The 13,676-nt window shown below is 46.8% G+C and overlaps 1 protein-coding gene across 1 annotated transcript in view; it reads left to right on the forward strand.

The window, feature by feature from the left end:
- Nucleotides 1-13,676, forward strand: part of Adamts16 (ADAM metallopeptidase with thrombospondin type 1 motif 16) — a 124,125-nt gene that overhangs the window by 79,818 nt on the left and 30,631 nt on the right. Inside the window, exons 13-18 of the mRNA XM_010606128.2 lie at nucleotides 301-449; nucleotides 1,691-1,863; nucleotides 2,572-2,702; nucleotides 4,632-4,755; nucleotides 5,128-5,372; nucleotides 7,144-7,282. Of these exons, the coding sequence (XP_010604430.1) occupies nucleotides 301-449; nucleotides 1,691-1,863; nucleotides 2,572-2,702; nucleotides 4,632-4,755; nucleotides 5,128-5,372; nucleotides 7,144-7,282 (961 nt within the window). The remainder of the gene's footprint in view (nucleotides 1-300; nucleotides 450-1,690; nucleotides 1,864-2,571; nucleotides 2,703-4,631; nucleotides 4,756-5,127; nucleotides 5,373-7,143; nucleotides 7,283-13,676) is intronic.

Consider the following 13,676-nt stretch of genomic DNA (forward strand, 5'->3'; position numbering starts at 1 on the left):
AAAAAAAAAAAAATTAAAATTAAATTAAAATAAATAAAATCTATTACAGTAAACAATGGATTTTTAAAATTAAAATGTTCACCTTATGTTTGGGTCACCCCTCGGCTATGTGAATTGGTAGGATAATGCCACATTTGGAAAGACAGGAGAAGCAGACTTGAAGGCACTTCCACCGGGCGCCGCTGGTGGGTGGGAGTGAGCGTGGGCCTGGTGCACAACTCTCCACTGCGGCAATGGCGAGATGAACCCATAGGCTTTCACTACACACGCAGACTTTCTGTTTATTTTCTCAATGTTTAGTGGTGCCGCGGCGGACAGTGCGTGAAATACGGGGATGAAGGCCCTGAGCCCACCCATGGCCAGTGGTCGGACTGGTCCCCTTGGTCCCCCTGCTCCAGGACCTGTGGGGGAGGAGTGTCGCACAGGGACCGCCTCTGCTCCAACCCCAAGTACGTGTGCCTGTGGTCACTACGCTCTCTTCAGCCCTGCACTTTACACCGTGCTGTGCGAAACACAAAGAAGGAGGGGCATTTGATTCCAGCGCTTGTTTTATCTCTTTAATGTACAAGGTGTGATCAAAACCATGGTGAAGGCCAAATGCCACCAAAGAAAGAAAAGCAGACTGGTAAAAACATGACCGTGTATCCCTACCCACTTTATTCACCAGACCCGGCACCATGCGACTCTGGCTCCGCCCCAAAGTCTAAATGACCATGAAAGGGAAGTATTTTTGATCAGTTCAAGACATCAAGGCAGCCACAACAGTGCAGCTAAAGGCACCCCTGAAGGAGGACTTCCAGACTGCTTCTGAAAGTGGCAGGATGGTGGGATGAGGATGTCAAAAGTGAGTGAGAGGATTTTGAAGGGAACTGCAATAATTTTTCTTAAACTTTAAAGATGCACCATATATTTTGATCACACCTGTGCAACTTCTTGACCTCTGCAAAAAATAACCAACCTATATCCAGTGATATTCAGGAAGTAGATTTTAACTGTACATATTTTAAAATACTAGAGTTCTGCCAACTCACTAGAAGAGCGTATAGAGCCCAGGTGGACAGGAACGAGTGAGATCCAACCCTTTCAGGGAAAAGGTTTTTCATGCAGTGTACTCAGTTTCCCACTGGGCTTCAGTCAGAGGAAAAGATGGTTCCAGTCAGTCACCTACAGGGCCAGGGATGGGGCTTCTCATTCCCCGGGGCTGAGACCTCAGTGGTTCTTCCCAGTGCTCCCTGTAGCCACTGCCTCCACCTGTCCACCAGCGGCTCTCACCCGGGGTGGCTCCAGGTACTACCTAACTTGGTCCTGACATCCTGGCCTTGTCACAGGAGGGAAATTGTGTCATGTTCACACAGGAAAGTCTTGCCAAGTACATGTTCTGTTTTGTCTTGTTTATTTGTTAGTTTTTGTTTCTGGCTCTTTGGACACAAGTCTTTCTATGTATAGTTTAAGGTGGCCTTGAGCTCACTATGTAGCTCACGCTGGCCTCAAACTCATGAGCCTCCTTCCTCAGCCTCCCAAATTCTGAGATTACAGATGTGTGACACAACACCCGCTTCCAAGTGCACTTCCTTAACTGCCCCGTTAGTAAACTGAAGCCCCGTCCCATCTCCCCTGTACGTGTCAGCCCCCAGAACATACACAGTAGCGCTGCACTCTCAGGTTGCTAACTGCAAAACATACATTTCAGGCCATCCCACGGAGGGAAGTTTTGTGAGGGCTCCACACGCACTCTGAAACTTTGTAACAGCCAGAAGTGTCCCAAAGACAGTGTGGACTTCCGCACCGCCCAGTGTGCCGAGTACAACAGCAAGCAGTTTCGAGGGTGGCACTACAAGTGGAAACCGTACACACGGGTGGAAGGTAAATCTCCAGCCCTGCTTCCTAGTGATGCTCTGCACTCTACCCTCTTTGCTTGTTAAAAAATTGTGATTGGTAATGCACCATTCAGGTAGACCAGTTGTCCTAGTTCTGGGAGGTCCCTGTCACACACCCTGCTCTGGGAGTGAGTTTGATCTGCCCTGCTGCACTGCCTGGCATCCACTTGTCTGCCCTTGACTGGAAGTCCCTAGGCCAAGCAGAGAGCAGGGGCACAGTATGAGCTATTTTGTCTAAAAGTTATTTACCAGTTGAAAAATTGTGTGTATTTCATCAACGGCATGAAGAAATCTAGTGATGATGTTGATTTTTTTATTACATTCTATTTGTAAGAATCTTGCGTATTGCTACAAAACTACAGTGACCTTTTTCTTTTCCACCAAAGAGCACTGAAATGTAGTAAAGCATTAATGGTGTAGGGAAGCCAACAAATATTTATTGAATGCCTACTATGTGCCAACCATTATATAATGAGCAAAGATCAGTAAGGAACACAAGAGTAAAAACCAAGAGCAAATCATTAAGGAATAATAAAAACAAGTGCAAGGAGGAAACCCCTGAAAATGTCTTTGCAATGTATTATTTTGTGGGAGTTATGGGGAAAAATAGAAAATCTATCTAAAATTCAGAGCGAAAATGATCTGAGCTTAAGTGTCTTTCTTATTTGTGTTTGTGTGTGTATTTCTTTTTAAGATCAGGACTTATGCAAACTCTACTGTATCGCAGAAGGATTTGATTTCTTCTTTTCTTTGTCAAATAAAGTGAAAGATGGGACTCCATGCTCGGAGGATAGCCGTAATGTTTGTATAGATGGGATATGTGAGGTAATAATGATCACTTCTTCATTCCACAAATGTCTCCCGGGGGTCTGCTTTGTGCCAGGCACCCTTAGGGCTAGAAAGACCTGATACCTAAGAGGACCCCTTCCCTGCATTCGTAGGCAGAGGGGGAGAAGCTCAAGGCACAACGCTGATGGCATCGCCTTGCTGCAGTGCGTGGGCCAGAGCTGCTGCTGTGGGTCTGGGACAGTTGAGGGCACTCGGGGTCAGGAGGCACGCGCATCCAAGCTAGGTCTGTGAGGCTGGCTTGGAAGAGGGGACCGGGGAAGCAGAGCGAGCAGCATGGTACCTGGAAGCCTGGGCTGGTAGGAGCTGATTCAGTCACAGGAATAGTAGAAAGTGGGCAGGACTGGGGAGGGATGAACTGAGGTCCTGCCACTGCCACCACTGTCCAAGGAAGAGTTAGATTCCTGTCCTTGTGCCCATGGAGAGCCGGCACGGGGTGTGGGACAATGGAGCTGCAGGATTAGGGTGCACTTTCTGGGCATTCAGTAGAGGCGGGGACAACAGGAAACCGAGGAGCCTCTTTGCAGCAGTCACTGTACAGTGGCCTCCTCGATATCTCAGCCCAGAGTGCCACAAGGCAGGACAGGACAGGAGGTGAGCCTGTGGGAGAAAGAGGCAGGTAGAGGAGGCATTGGTGTCCATGGGAGCAGTGAGGAGCTCATCACCCTTCAGGAAGACGAGGGGCAGAGAGGATGTTGTGGTGAATAAAGTAACGGTGCTACCAGATCAGACTCACAGCAGGGAACATCTAGTGCCTACACACAGAAGTGGGTCAGCAGTGCTAATGTCCTGCAGAGTCCAAAGCTCAAGTCCAGTTCTAGCTTCCTCCATGTGACCTCATGACCCCTCCCATCCACCAGGTCCCTAGCCTGACCCTGCTAGACCTACAGAGATCACATGAGATGTTCTGTGAAACCTCTTCCTACTTCAAAATCCTCACAGTTCCCTGATTACCTGTGGATTTGTTAAATACCTTATTATTTTGGATGCCTACCAAGAAGGCTTTAATGTCATATACCTACAGTGTCACAGTCTGTTATTTGTAGCTCTAAAATCCAAAGGCTGAAGAAAAACAAAATAACTGTGAAAGAGTTTTGGGACCTAAACTTGTTTGGTGCCAAAATGTGCCCTGAACTGATTGTGACTATCAGAGAGTTTTCTTTATCCTACTTGGCATAAATACACACACATTTTGATCTAGAAACATGAATGTGCTAATTACAGGGTGGCCAGGGTCCTGTTGGGATTCTCACAGCCACCAGATTTGCATGATACTTTACCTTCCTAAAAGCTATACATCTCAGTCTGGTCCCAAGAACTTCAAGGAAAGGATTGTAGGCTAGTTAGTTTGGTTCTGAATGGATTTTTTTTCTTTTTTATTAAATATAGATCCTGTTTTATTTAGTGGGGAATAGATAAAAAAAGGATCATAGAAATTATAAAGTGCTGCTTGAATACTATGACATTTCCTCTTCTAGTTTAGAAAGAGTCTCCCCAGTGGCGACTGCCACTTCTGTGCTATTGCCCCAGGCAGCTAGAACACAGTGACACATCAGCGATCCCTGTGTGGATAGAGTGCTTGCCACTATACCATGCTGCTTGTGTCAGTGTGAAATTTACTGTGTCTCCATGTGACAACCCACAGGTTTAACTTATGCCTCCAGATGCTGTAGTTGGGAAACAGCATTGGAGAGCAGCACAGGCTGTGTTTCATATTTAAAGGTTTCTGAAAAGTATGATAGTCTCACTGTGCACATATTGGGTATCCAATAAATACTTGTTCACTACCCCATGTTGGGGAAATTTTCTGTGATAGTGGGGAGGAGGCCTCCTGCGTGAGATCAGTCATGCTATTGAATGTGTTGTCCTTTCTTTCATGAATGACTTGTGATCTCATGGGTCCTCCAGAGAGTTGGCTGTGACAATATCCTTGGATCTGATGCTGCCGAGGACTCCTGTGGGGTGTGCAAGGGAAATAACTCAAACTGCATGACTCACAGGGGTGTCTATAACAAGCACCACCACACCAACCGTGAGTATTTCAGAGCTGTCTGCCAGGCTCAGTCTGGGATGGTTTGATCTCCAGCTTCTCTGGGGGAGCAGCTAGAGAAGAGGCTAAACATCAGCTACTCAGACCTGCAGATCTTCCTTTTCGTCTCTTTTCTGCTGTAGGAACCCCTTGTTTCTCTAGCCTTTGGTTTGGGCAAGGAGTGCTTGCTAGCTTATTAGAGAGTGAAAATCATCAGAGTTCTGCTCTAGTCAATAAAAATAAGTCATATTTAATTGAACATAACTGACTGCCCAAGTAGATCTACCACCTCTTCCAAACACGAATTCCTAAGCTTTGGTTATGGAGAAGCTCAGTTAAATGAAATTCCACATTTTGACCATTTCTTTTATCTAGAATATTATCACATGATCACCATTCCTTCTGGAGCCCGGAGCATTCACATCTATGAGACGAACATATCTACCTCTTACATTTCTGTGCGCAACATCCTCAAAAGGTACTACCTGAATGGACACTGGACCGTGGATTGGCCAGGATGGTACAAGTTTTCAGGTGCTTCCTTTGACTACAGACGGTCCTACAAAGAGCCCGAGAGCTTAACCTCTGCTGGACCGACTAACGAAACGCTCATCGTGGAGGTAGGGGCTGGCTTCTTAGTTTGGGGCTTGGGTTTGGTGGTCTTCCATGTTTTCGTGGTATTGTGCCTCTTGGCCTAATTGCAAGCTTGCAAAAAAAAGTGTATAGAGTTGCCAAAAGCAAGAGTAGTCCATCTGTAGGCTGAAGAGAGCAGTGGACTAGTTTCTATCATCTTGTTTTTCTTGGTGCGTGCTTGAGTTTATGGACTTGCCTCTGTCTCCATATCGAGTCTTCACCAGTTGACATTCACTGTGTTCCTTGCCTGCAAATTCAGTGGCTGTAAGAAGCAGCCACTCTTGGGAGTCTGTATTTTGGGAGGGGCCAGCACTGTACTGCCCTGTCCCATAACAACAGGTGCGCAATGGACACCCAGAAATGACACCTGTGCTGTGCGATGACTTGCCTGTGTCACAGCATTGACCCCTTGCTAGTCACAGCCGTGCAGTCCCTTCTGCCCCAGTGCCCTGTGGCTGGGTCACATCCTGACCCAAGCCCTTCTGCTCTTCACACATGAAAACACAGGTTCACAAAATGCATTTGGGCGGCTTCTTACCTGACTCATCCCTGAGGGCTGGGCAGGCTACCGTGGCAGGTTGAGGAAATGCTAAACCCTTGCCTTTTCCTATTTCTGTGTACAATTTAAGAAATGTTGATTCAAAGGTTGCCCATCATCCTACACCTTGCTGCAGAGGTGACAGCTGCCCAGCCCCCAACCCCCCGGCCCTATGCTTCTGGAACTGGCAGCCCAGCGCATCCTGATCTGCTGGGAGATGCTTTCCCAAGTGGTCCAGCATGGCCAAGCTCCACAGGTCCACCTCTGTCCTTCCCTTCTGACCTGGAGCCGTCCCCTGAACCCCCATGACAAGTTTATTCATCCTGAATTCTTTTCTTGATTATATCTTGCCCAGCTTCCACAATCGTTAGCTTGAATAATCACAGAGAAAAAGGTTGGTCAGGGTTGAACAGGAGCAGAGCTTCAGAGGAAGCTGCTCTCAATGAAAGAGGGGTCTGGAGACCTCATGGGCGAGGCTGTGCCTGTCCCTCGACTTCGGCTCCAGCTGAAACCTGACCTGTGTCATCCAGGAGCGAAGATGGTGCCAGGGTAGGAAAGCAGGGGCAAGTATGTTCATAGTGAGCGTCCTATCAAGGACGGCTGAGGTGTAGAATTTGATCAGTGGGTTATTGGTGAGGTTCCCAGGATAGGGTATGCTCCCACTGAGATCCAAGGGTCCGGCATATTTTGAGAGTAACTGGTCCTGAAGGCTGGGTTTCGAGTTGGGAAGGATAGGGTCCGAGTCTGGTTCTGGGCACTGAGTCTCTGCTCACAGGGGCCTCGGCCTGAGTGACTTTTGCTAACCCAGTGTCTTTCCCCTGGATGGAAGGGTCCCTGCCGGGACAGAAAGGGCCCTATGGCCAAGCACAGCAGGGCGAGCGCTGATGACCCTGGGGGTGAGCTCGCGTGATACCCCCTTAGGCCTTCTGGTTATTTAGAACTGCTGTGGGAAGTGAGCACGTGCCGGGGTCTCGCAGAAACACCTAGGGAGACCCCGCAAGCCTTGCACCCTCGCACAGCATTGAAGCTGCACGGAGGAAACCCCGAATGTGAGTCCGGAGGTCTCCGTAGGTGTTCAGGAGTCCAGTGGGACCGCGTAGACGGGCGAGTGCGTGTAGAGGACGGTGTGTTACCACCCTCACCGGCTTCTGCTCGGTGCTATGGATGCTCTAAGGAGCTCTGTGCAAACTGCTCTGTTTTTCTCCTTTCTTCTCTCCAAGCTTCTGTTCCAAGGGAGGAACCCGGGTGTGGCCTGGGAATTCTCGCTGCCTCGCTCCGGGGCTGAGAAGAAGCCCCCAGTGCAGCCTCGCTACACGTGGGCCATCATGCGCTCCGAGTGCTCCGTCTCCTGCGGAGGGGGTAGGTGCCTTCTCACCCCACGAGGGGGCGCTGGGGAGGCGCAGCCAGGGGCTGGTCGGGAGCCGCCCAGGGCTTTTCCGGGAAAGCAGCTGGGATGTTCAGAGGGGCAACGTGGGCACAGTGGCTCTGAGTGTCACCGGTTAACCGCAGCTGCCGTCTCCACTTTGTGTCAGTGTGGCCTGCAGCAGTAAAGCCACCTGGTGCATTGGCTTCCACTCTCATCTGATGAAAGATTATCTTAAGGATGGATGGCCTTGTGATTTGAGATTCCACAAATGTAATTTACTATAATTACTGCATATGTTGGTGATGAGAGATAAAATTGTGCATGGAAAGTACAATGACACAGAGTGAGATTTTTACGTCTAACTAGTCTCAGGAAACAGGAAAGAAATTTACCTTTCAGTTATGTACTTAAGTGCACCCAGAAAACATGAATTTTACAAGTCTCAGTGCGAATGGTAAGGAAGACCAAGTCCAAAAGGTTATCAGGTGACAAGACTTGGCTTCGTTATCTCAATGCCATAAAAGTTTTAATAAAACTGTCGTATTTAATAAAGGCAGTTCCACTAAAATGATCTTAGATAGATCCAACACATGCTATGTGGTACAGTGGTGACTGGATGCTTGCTATTTGAGAAAAGAAAAAAATTATACCTTATAAAATAGACAAGTTTCCAAGAGGACAGATGATGTCAGCTAGGTACATCCCAGGTTTTATAATTAAGACATCAGATTGTACTGTAAGTAAAAGAGAATAGTACACAAAGACAAACTTGCATAATCTCAGAACCTGTAAATGAAAAAAAAAATTTAAAAAATGAATCCACACTGTCTTAATAGCTGACATGAGCGCAGGAAGAAAATAGAGGAAAACTAAAAAATTAACAAAAACCGTAATGATCTAAAAAGTTAACACTGGATGTACCTTAGCTGCTGCCATTATACACTGAAATATTTAAATGAAATATTTTTATACAATGAAATATTTAAATCCTGGCACCAGGGAAGCTACTGACTCAGATATTAAAAGCTTTCTATGGAAAAATGTGGCTCCTTGCTGCAGAGAGAGGATAGCAAGTAGCTCTGCTGGCCATGAGAGAATTAGTGGGACTTTCTACATGGGTAGGAGGCCGAGTGAGCCCTCCTTTTACTCCTTCCAGAAAAAAGCAGAGCAAAACCATCTGGCTCTGGCTTCTCCGTGAGCGGTATGCAAAAGGCCACTTCTAGCCATCATTTCTGCCCTTTTCCGCCTGATCCACGGCCCTCCGTGCTTTGCACCGAATGTGCTCAATTCTCTCCCCATCGAGGGCATTTGATGAATACTGTCTGATTGGAAAAATAATTGAATCCAAGGCTTCACATGTGTGGGAGGATGTCCTGAGTCCCAGAGCATATTGCTCTTTGTGCTCACCACCTTCAGGGGCCGGGACTCTTCTCTCCACAGCTGATAATTGTTCTCTCTAAATTTCTTACTTTTCCTTTGGATCTTACACCCTTCCCCTCTCCTCTCTATTAATATGGATTTTCTCTAAAACCTTGGCCAGCAGGACTCTGGCATCTCGTGGACGCTGTCACTTTTCTTTCTGACAATGTTAAGTGATCGTGAGCAATGACGAGAAATCGTTACGCCAGTGTGTGCATTGGTCAGAAAAAAAAAAACAAAAAAACCCTGAGTCTCCATGAACTCTAGGCCAGATGATGAGGAGACCCTGCTCCGACCCACGGGGGTCTTCTGACAGCATAGTACCCACAGCCAGGGTGGGGGGAAACAGACCAGGGAGAATCCAGCACCATCACACATGTGGCTGCACCTTTATCTTCTCAGAATATTAGACATTTGAAAACAGAGAAACATTTAAATCCACTTTTATGTCTGTTATTATTTATATTGGGTGTTAGGGTTTTCTAGAGAAACTGAACTGAGAGATACATACACATCTAGTGCACCTCTTCAGATATAGGTTTAGGTATGAGTACGTGTGAGCAATATGAACCCTGAGAACTTGCGAAGTCCCATGGTCTGCTGTCCGTGGCCAGGGAACTCACAGTGTGACTCAGTCCAGTGCGAAGGAGGATGGGGGAGGATGGGGGAGGACGGGGCAAGTCCCAGAGACACAGGAGCGCTGGACCTTAATGCTTAGGTCCAGGTAGGCGTGGAACCCAAGATCTTGAGGGTGCAGATTACATGCATATTGTGAGCACAAGCACCTCATTTCTAGTGTGCCATTTCACACCTGTGTATTTAATGTCCGGGATATTATATGTCCGCATAGTTAAGTAAATTTATCTAAAAGTTATTTACACTTTAACAGACTGTAGACAAGGAACGCTTGCATACCCCAAAAGTTTTCTTGGAAACTGCGTGTGTCAGCTCCATTTTGGAAGGAGTATCTCAGAGGTTCCTGAAGTCTAAGACCTTTTCTTTTGGGCAAACCCTGCTTGCACACAGAGGTGGATCACTTATGGACACGCAGGCTGAACAGCAGCATGAGAACCGAGCGAGGGGTCTGTACAGATTCTAATGTGAGCCTCGTAAGCCCCAGCGCCTGCCAGTTCCAGGTCACTTCGTGAGAAACCTTTCAGAAGGGAACTGAGACACCTCTGGCATCACAGGGCGTCAGGCCCATGGGGGCAGCACTTCTGGGAAATCCTTAGAAATGCAGGCTTGGGCCGCAGCCCAGACCCAGCGAGTCCACACCCTCATGCTGGGGGAGCCCTGGGCAGGGTGGCTGTCCTGTGTTTGCAGCAGCTTCCTCCCCAAAGCCTGCTCCCCAGTGCTTGGCCAGCACTGGGTGGAGTCGGAACCCAGGGCCTTCACACTGACCTACACTTTGAATCATGATGCCGCTCTTGCCCTGAATTATTGTCTGGTGATTTCGTTTTTGTTTTTGTTTTCTCGTGTGCTATTGATCCTCTTCTCTATTTAATATTTTTCATATTAACACTAAATACCATGGAGGTGTGGTTTTCTTCTGTGTAATAAAATGTACTAAACTTATTTCTTTCAGTGTTGGAAGGCTTTCTTTTCCTTTTTCTTTCCTTTTTTGCTTTTTTGTTCTGGTGCAATTTAAATAGCTGTGTTAGTACCTGTTTCTTAACATTTGGCAGAATGTGTAATTAAAATGTTTACGAATTTGTTTTCTCAGACATTAAATGCAATAAATGTTTATATTATGGATGATAACAACTCCGTTAACTTGTTTATGCCATATGGAGTTAGTTTTTCTAATTAAGAAAACTATATTATTCCATAGGATGAAAACTTTTATTTTTGTATTTTGGAACTGAGTACTTCCTTAGATTATGTTTATGTATTTAGACTGAGTACCTCATTACTTTATTTTTCTTTGTCCTATGTGTGAAATTTTAAATTATCATTTCTTATCTGCCATATTCATGGTTTTTGCTTGTATTCCGTAAGTCAGTATATTCTTTATGGTTGGGTTCTGAGATGTCCCCCAAAGGCCAAGCAATGAGCTTGTGGGGCATCCACTTCCCCAACGGCTTGATTCACTGATGAGTTCACAGCTGATGAAGATCATGGGACGTGGTGCCTGGTTGAAGCGAGAGGCCCCCTGGCTACGGACGTGACCTGAGCGTCCCTCTCTGGTACTGGGCCCTTCCTCTCTGGCTCTCTGTCTCCTGCCTGCCGTGAAGTGAGCATCTTTCCTCCTTCATACCCTTCTACTCTGAGGTTTATGCCCCGCCGTGGACCTAAGGCGATGGAGTTAGTGTTCCATGGAGTGGACCTCTAAAACCGTGATCCAAAGAGACCTTCCTGCAGTTGCTCCCCTTAGACACAGGTTGCTAAGCTGACCATTGGAATTCCAGAGACAGTTCAGCCAGGAACTGTCAAACATTTCTAGCAGGAAGTATTCCAGTAGGAAGTTACTTCATTTTTGGGGTCGTTTGCTTATTAAATAGAAGGAATAAAGATGTGAAGGTCACAGACAGTTGTCTGAAACTCTTAGAGTCACTCTGGCTTTTAAAGATCCAAGAAATCATGAAAAAATTCAGAAATCACTAGGGACGAGTCGGGTTAAGCCATGCAGGAGCAGTGATGGGGAGCTGTGCATCTCCACAACCTGTGCTTGCCTTCCACCGCAGAGACGAGAGGGCACGACTCCTCACTCTGCTCTTCCTTCCCAGTCTTGTGCTCCTGCCTCCACTGCAGGACCTAAGTGAGTGACTCAGAGAGAAGGGATTTAGAAAATGCAGCGCCAACTTCCTCGTTTACATTTTTTCATCTTCAAAAACTTCAGTGTTTTGATTGTGTCAAAAAACAAAATAGCAACAAATTTAAATCATCTAATAGGCTTTTATTTACAATTTGTGAACCAGGGCTGCATCTTCTCTAAAAATTTGTCTTTTTTTAAAGTGGTAAATGTTTGAGAGACATAATGCATACTTTGATCATGGGGAGTTGATTCAGGTGCATAACTCATTGTAATCCTTTGTTCTCCCTCCCCTCTCTCCTCCCCCCATCTCTAGGGCCCCTTTCTGTCCTGTGACACAGGGCACAGCATGACAGATGTGAGTGCCCAGAGTTGAATTTTCTTCCCTGGCTCGCATGTTCACTTATGTTACTAATGCATTGAGTTTTTATCCACTGCCTCTTTCTGCTTTGTGGAGCTATTCTCTTTTTCAAATAATATCCTAATTAGATGTTTGTGTCAGCTATGCCCATGCTCATGTATCTACCCTGGTATTCAAAACCAGGAGTTGTTTTCCAAATTTTGCTTCAGCTTTGACCCTCAGACTCTTGTCTTACCGAATCTTTACCTTTCTTTTTTAGAAAATTTGGTTTTGAACACACTGGCCACCCTCATCTCTTGCTGTACTTCCATTAAGCGCTCAACCTGTCAGGGGACCCTCGCGGCCCACCTGTCTTTCCTAACCTTGGATGTTTTTCCTTGTCTGCTTGCGCTGCTCGCGGTGTCCTCGTGTCCCAACTATACATTGCGCTGTCCCAGCGAGGAACCCAGGAACCCAGAAAAGGCCTCCCACTGTGCTGGGTGCTGCAGGCCTGAGCGGTGGGATCCAGAAGGGCTGGTCTTGCAGTGTGAACAGATATTTCACAGCACGGAGAAGTGTGGCCTGACCCACCAGGAGTGCCCTGTAAAGAGGTGGAAGTCTTGAGAGTCGCAGCTGAAAAGTAACCTGCAGTCAGAACTGGCACACTTGTTGGGCAAATCTAGTGTGTTTCTTTGGTGGATCTGTGCAGATGCCTGTGTGTGTGTCCGTGTATGTGTGTGTGCATATGTGTGTGTGTGTACATACTGCCTCTTATCACATAAATTACTAAATCTGGATTTCCTCCTTACCTGATCGACAAGTAAAAGTGTTGGATATAATTTGGCTGACACCAGGGCAGCCCAAAGGGGGAGCCAACAAAAATCTCCAAAAAGAGAAAAAAAAGTCCATAGATAAAGTTAACCTGTTCTTCTATTTCAAGGCAGAGCAAGTTTCCGCTTTGCACAGAGGCGTCAGGAATCACCAAGGGACGGCTGTCTGTTAAGACTGGAACAGGAGATTTGAATTTCATATGCTTTCAGTTTTGAAATAGAAAACCTAACGGAAGCCCTAGTTTGCAGAACTAACACACTGTTGTAATCAGCAATTTTAAAGAATGGACTTTGAATTTGAAATCTAAGTAGAGGAAAACATACGTTTTTCTCGTGCATCCATTAGGGAGACCTCAGCCGCTGCAGGAAACCATACAGCCTCCCTCTGTGCCCCTCACTTCAGTTGAGCTTTATGTTTGTTAATTTAAGGGAACCCATAGGGTTCTCTGCAGAACAGTTAGAAAAAGACCGTGATTTCTTTTGCCAATAGTCTCTGGGTCCTAGTTAGCAAGGAGAAAAGTGAGTTCGTGTGCACACTTAAACAGTAGCATGGCAGTGTTGGTGCGTGGCTGTACCACAGAGAGGGGCCCAGTTCATCCTTAGTCAGGTATAAAAGATCACGGCCCTACCCTGATGCGCTTCCGGCTAAGCGTTAGTTAACTCCTTGTTGATTTGTGTGAACTCGGAAGTTACAGAAAACTGGCCAGTGCCTCGCAAAGAACTTAAAACCAAGACAGCAAATTCATCATTCGAGCTACCGAAGTTGCAGAAGTGAGTAATGCAGCTCCCGCCCTCCAGAAATGTGCTCCCTGGATGCCACTCATGCATTACCCGGACTCACGTGGCTGTGGATGGTGGCACTTCGCCCTATGGAGACACCTCCAGAGGGGAAGATATCCCTCGTCATTTTGCCAGGACAACCTGAGCGCCTGTGATGGCAATGTTTTCACTTGCATCGCTTCCGACACCCGGGGTTTCCCACCCTGCTAACCGGTTCTTCACCTCTCCAGTCACCAGCCAGACTCCCTACAGTTTTGTCCGGTTGG

The sequence above is a fragment of the Fukomys damarensis genome, unplaced genomic scaffold, assembly GCF_012274545.1.
Source record: "Fukomys damarensis isolate Sample0158 unplaced genomic scaffold, DMR_v1.0_HiC HiC_scaffold_1, whole genome shotgun sequence".
Taxonomy (NCBI): domain Eukaryota; kingdom Metazoa; phylum Chordata; class Mammalia; order Rodentia; family Bathyergidae; genus Fukomys; species Fukomys damarensis.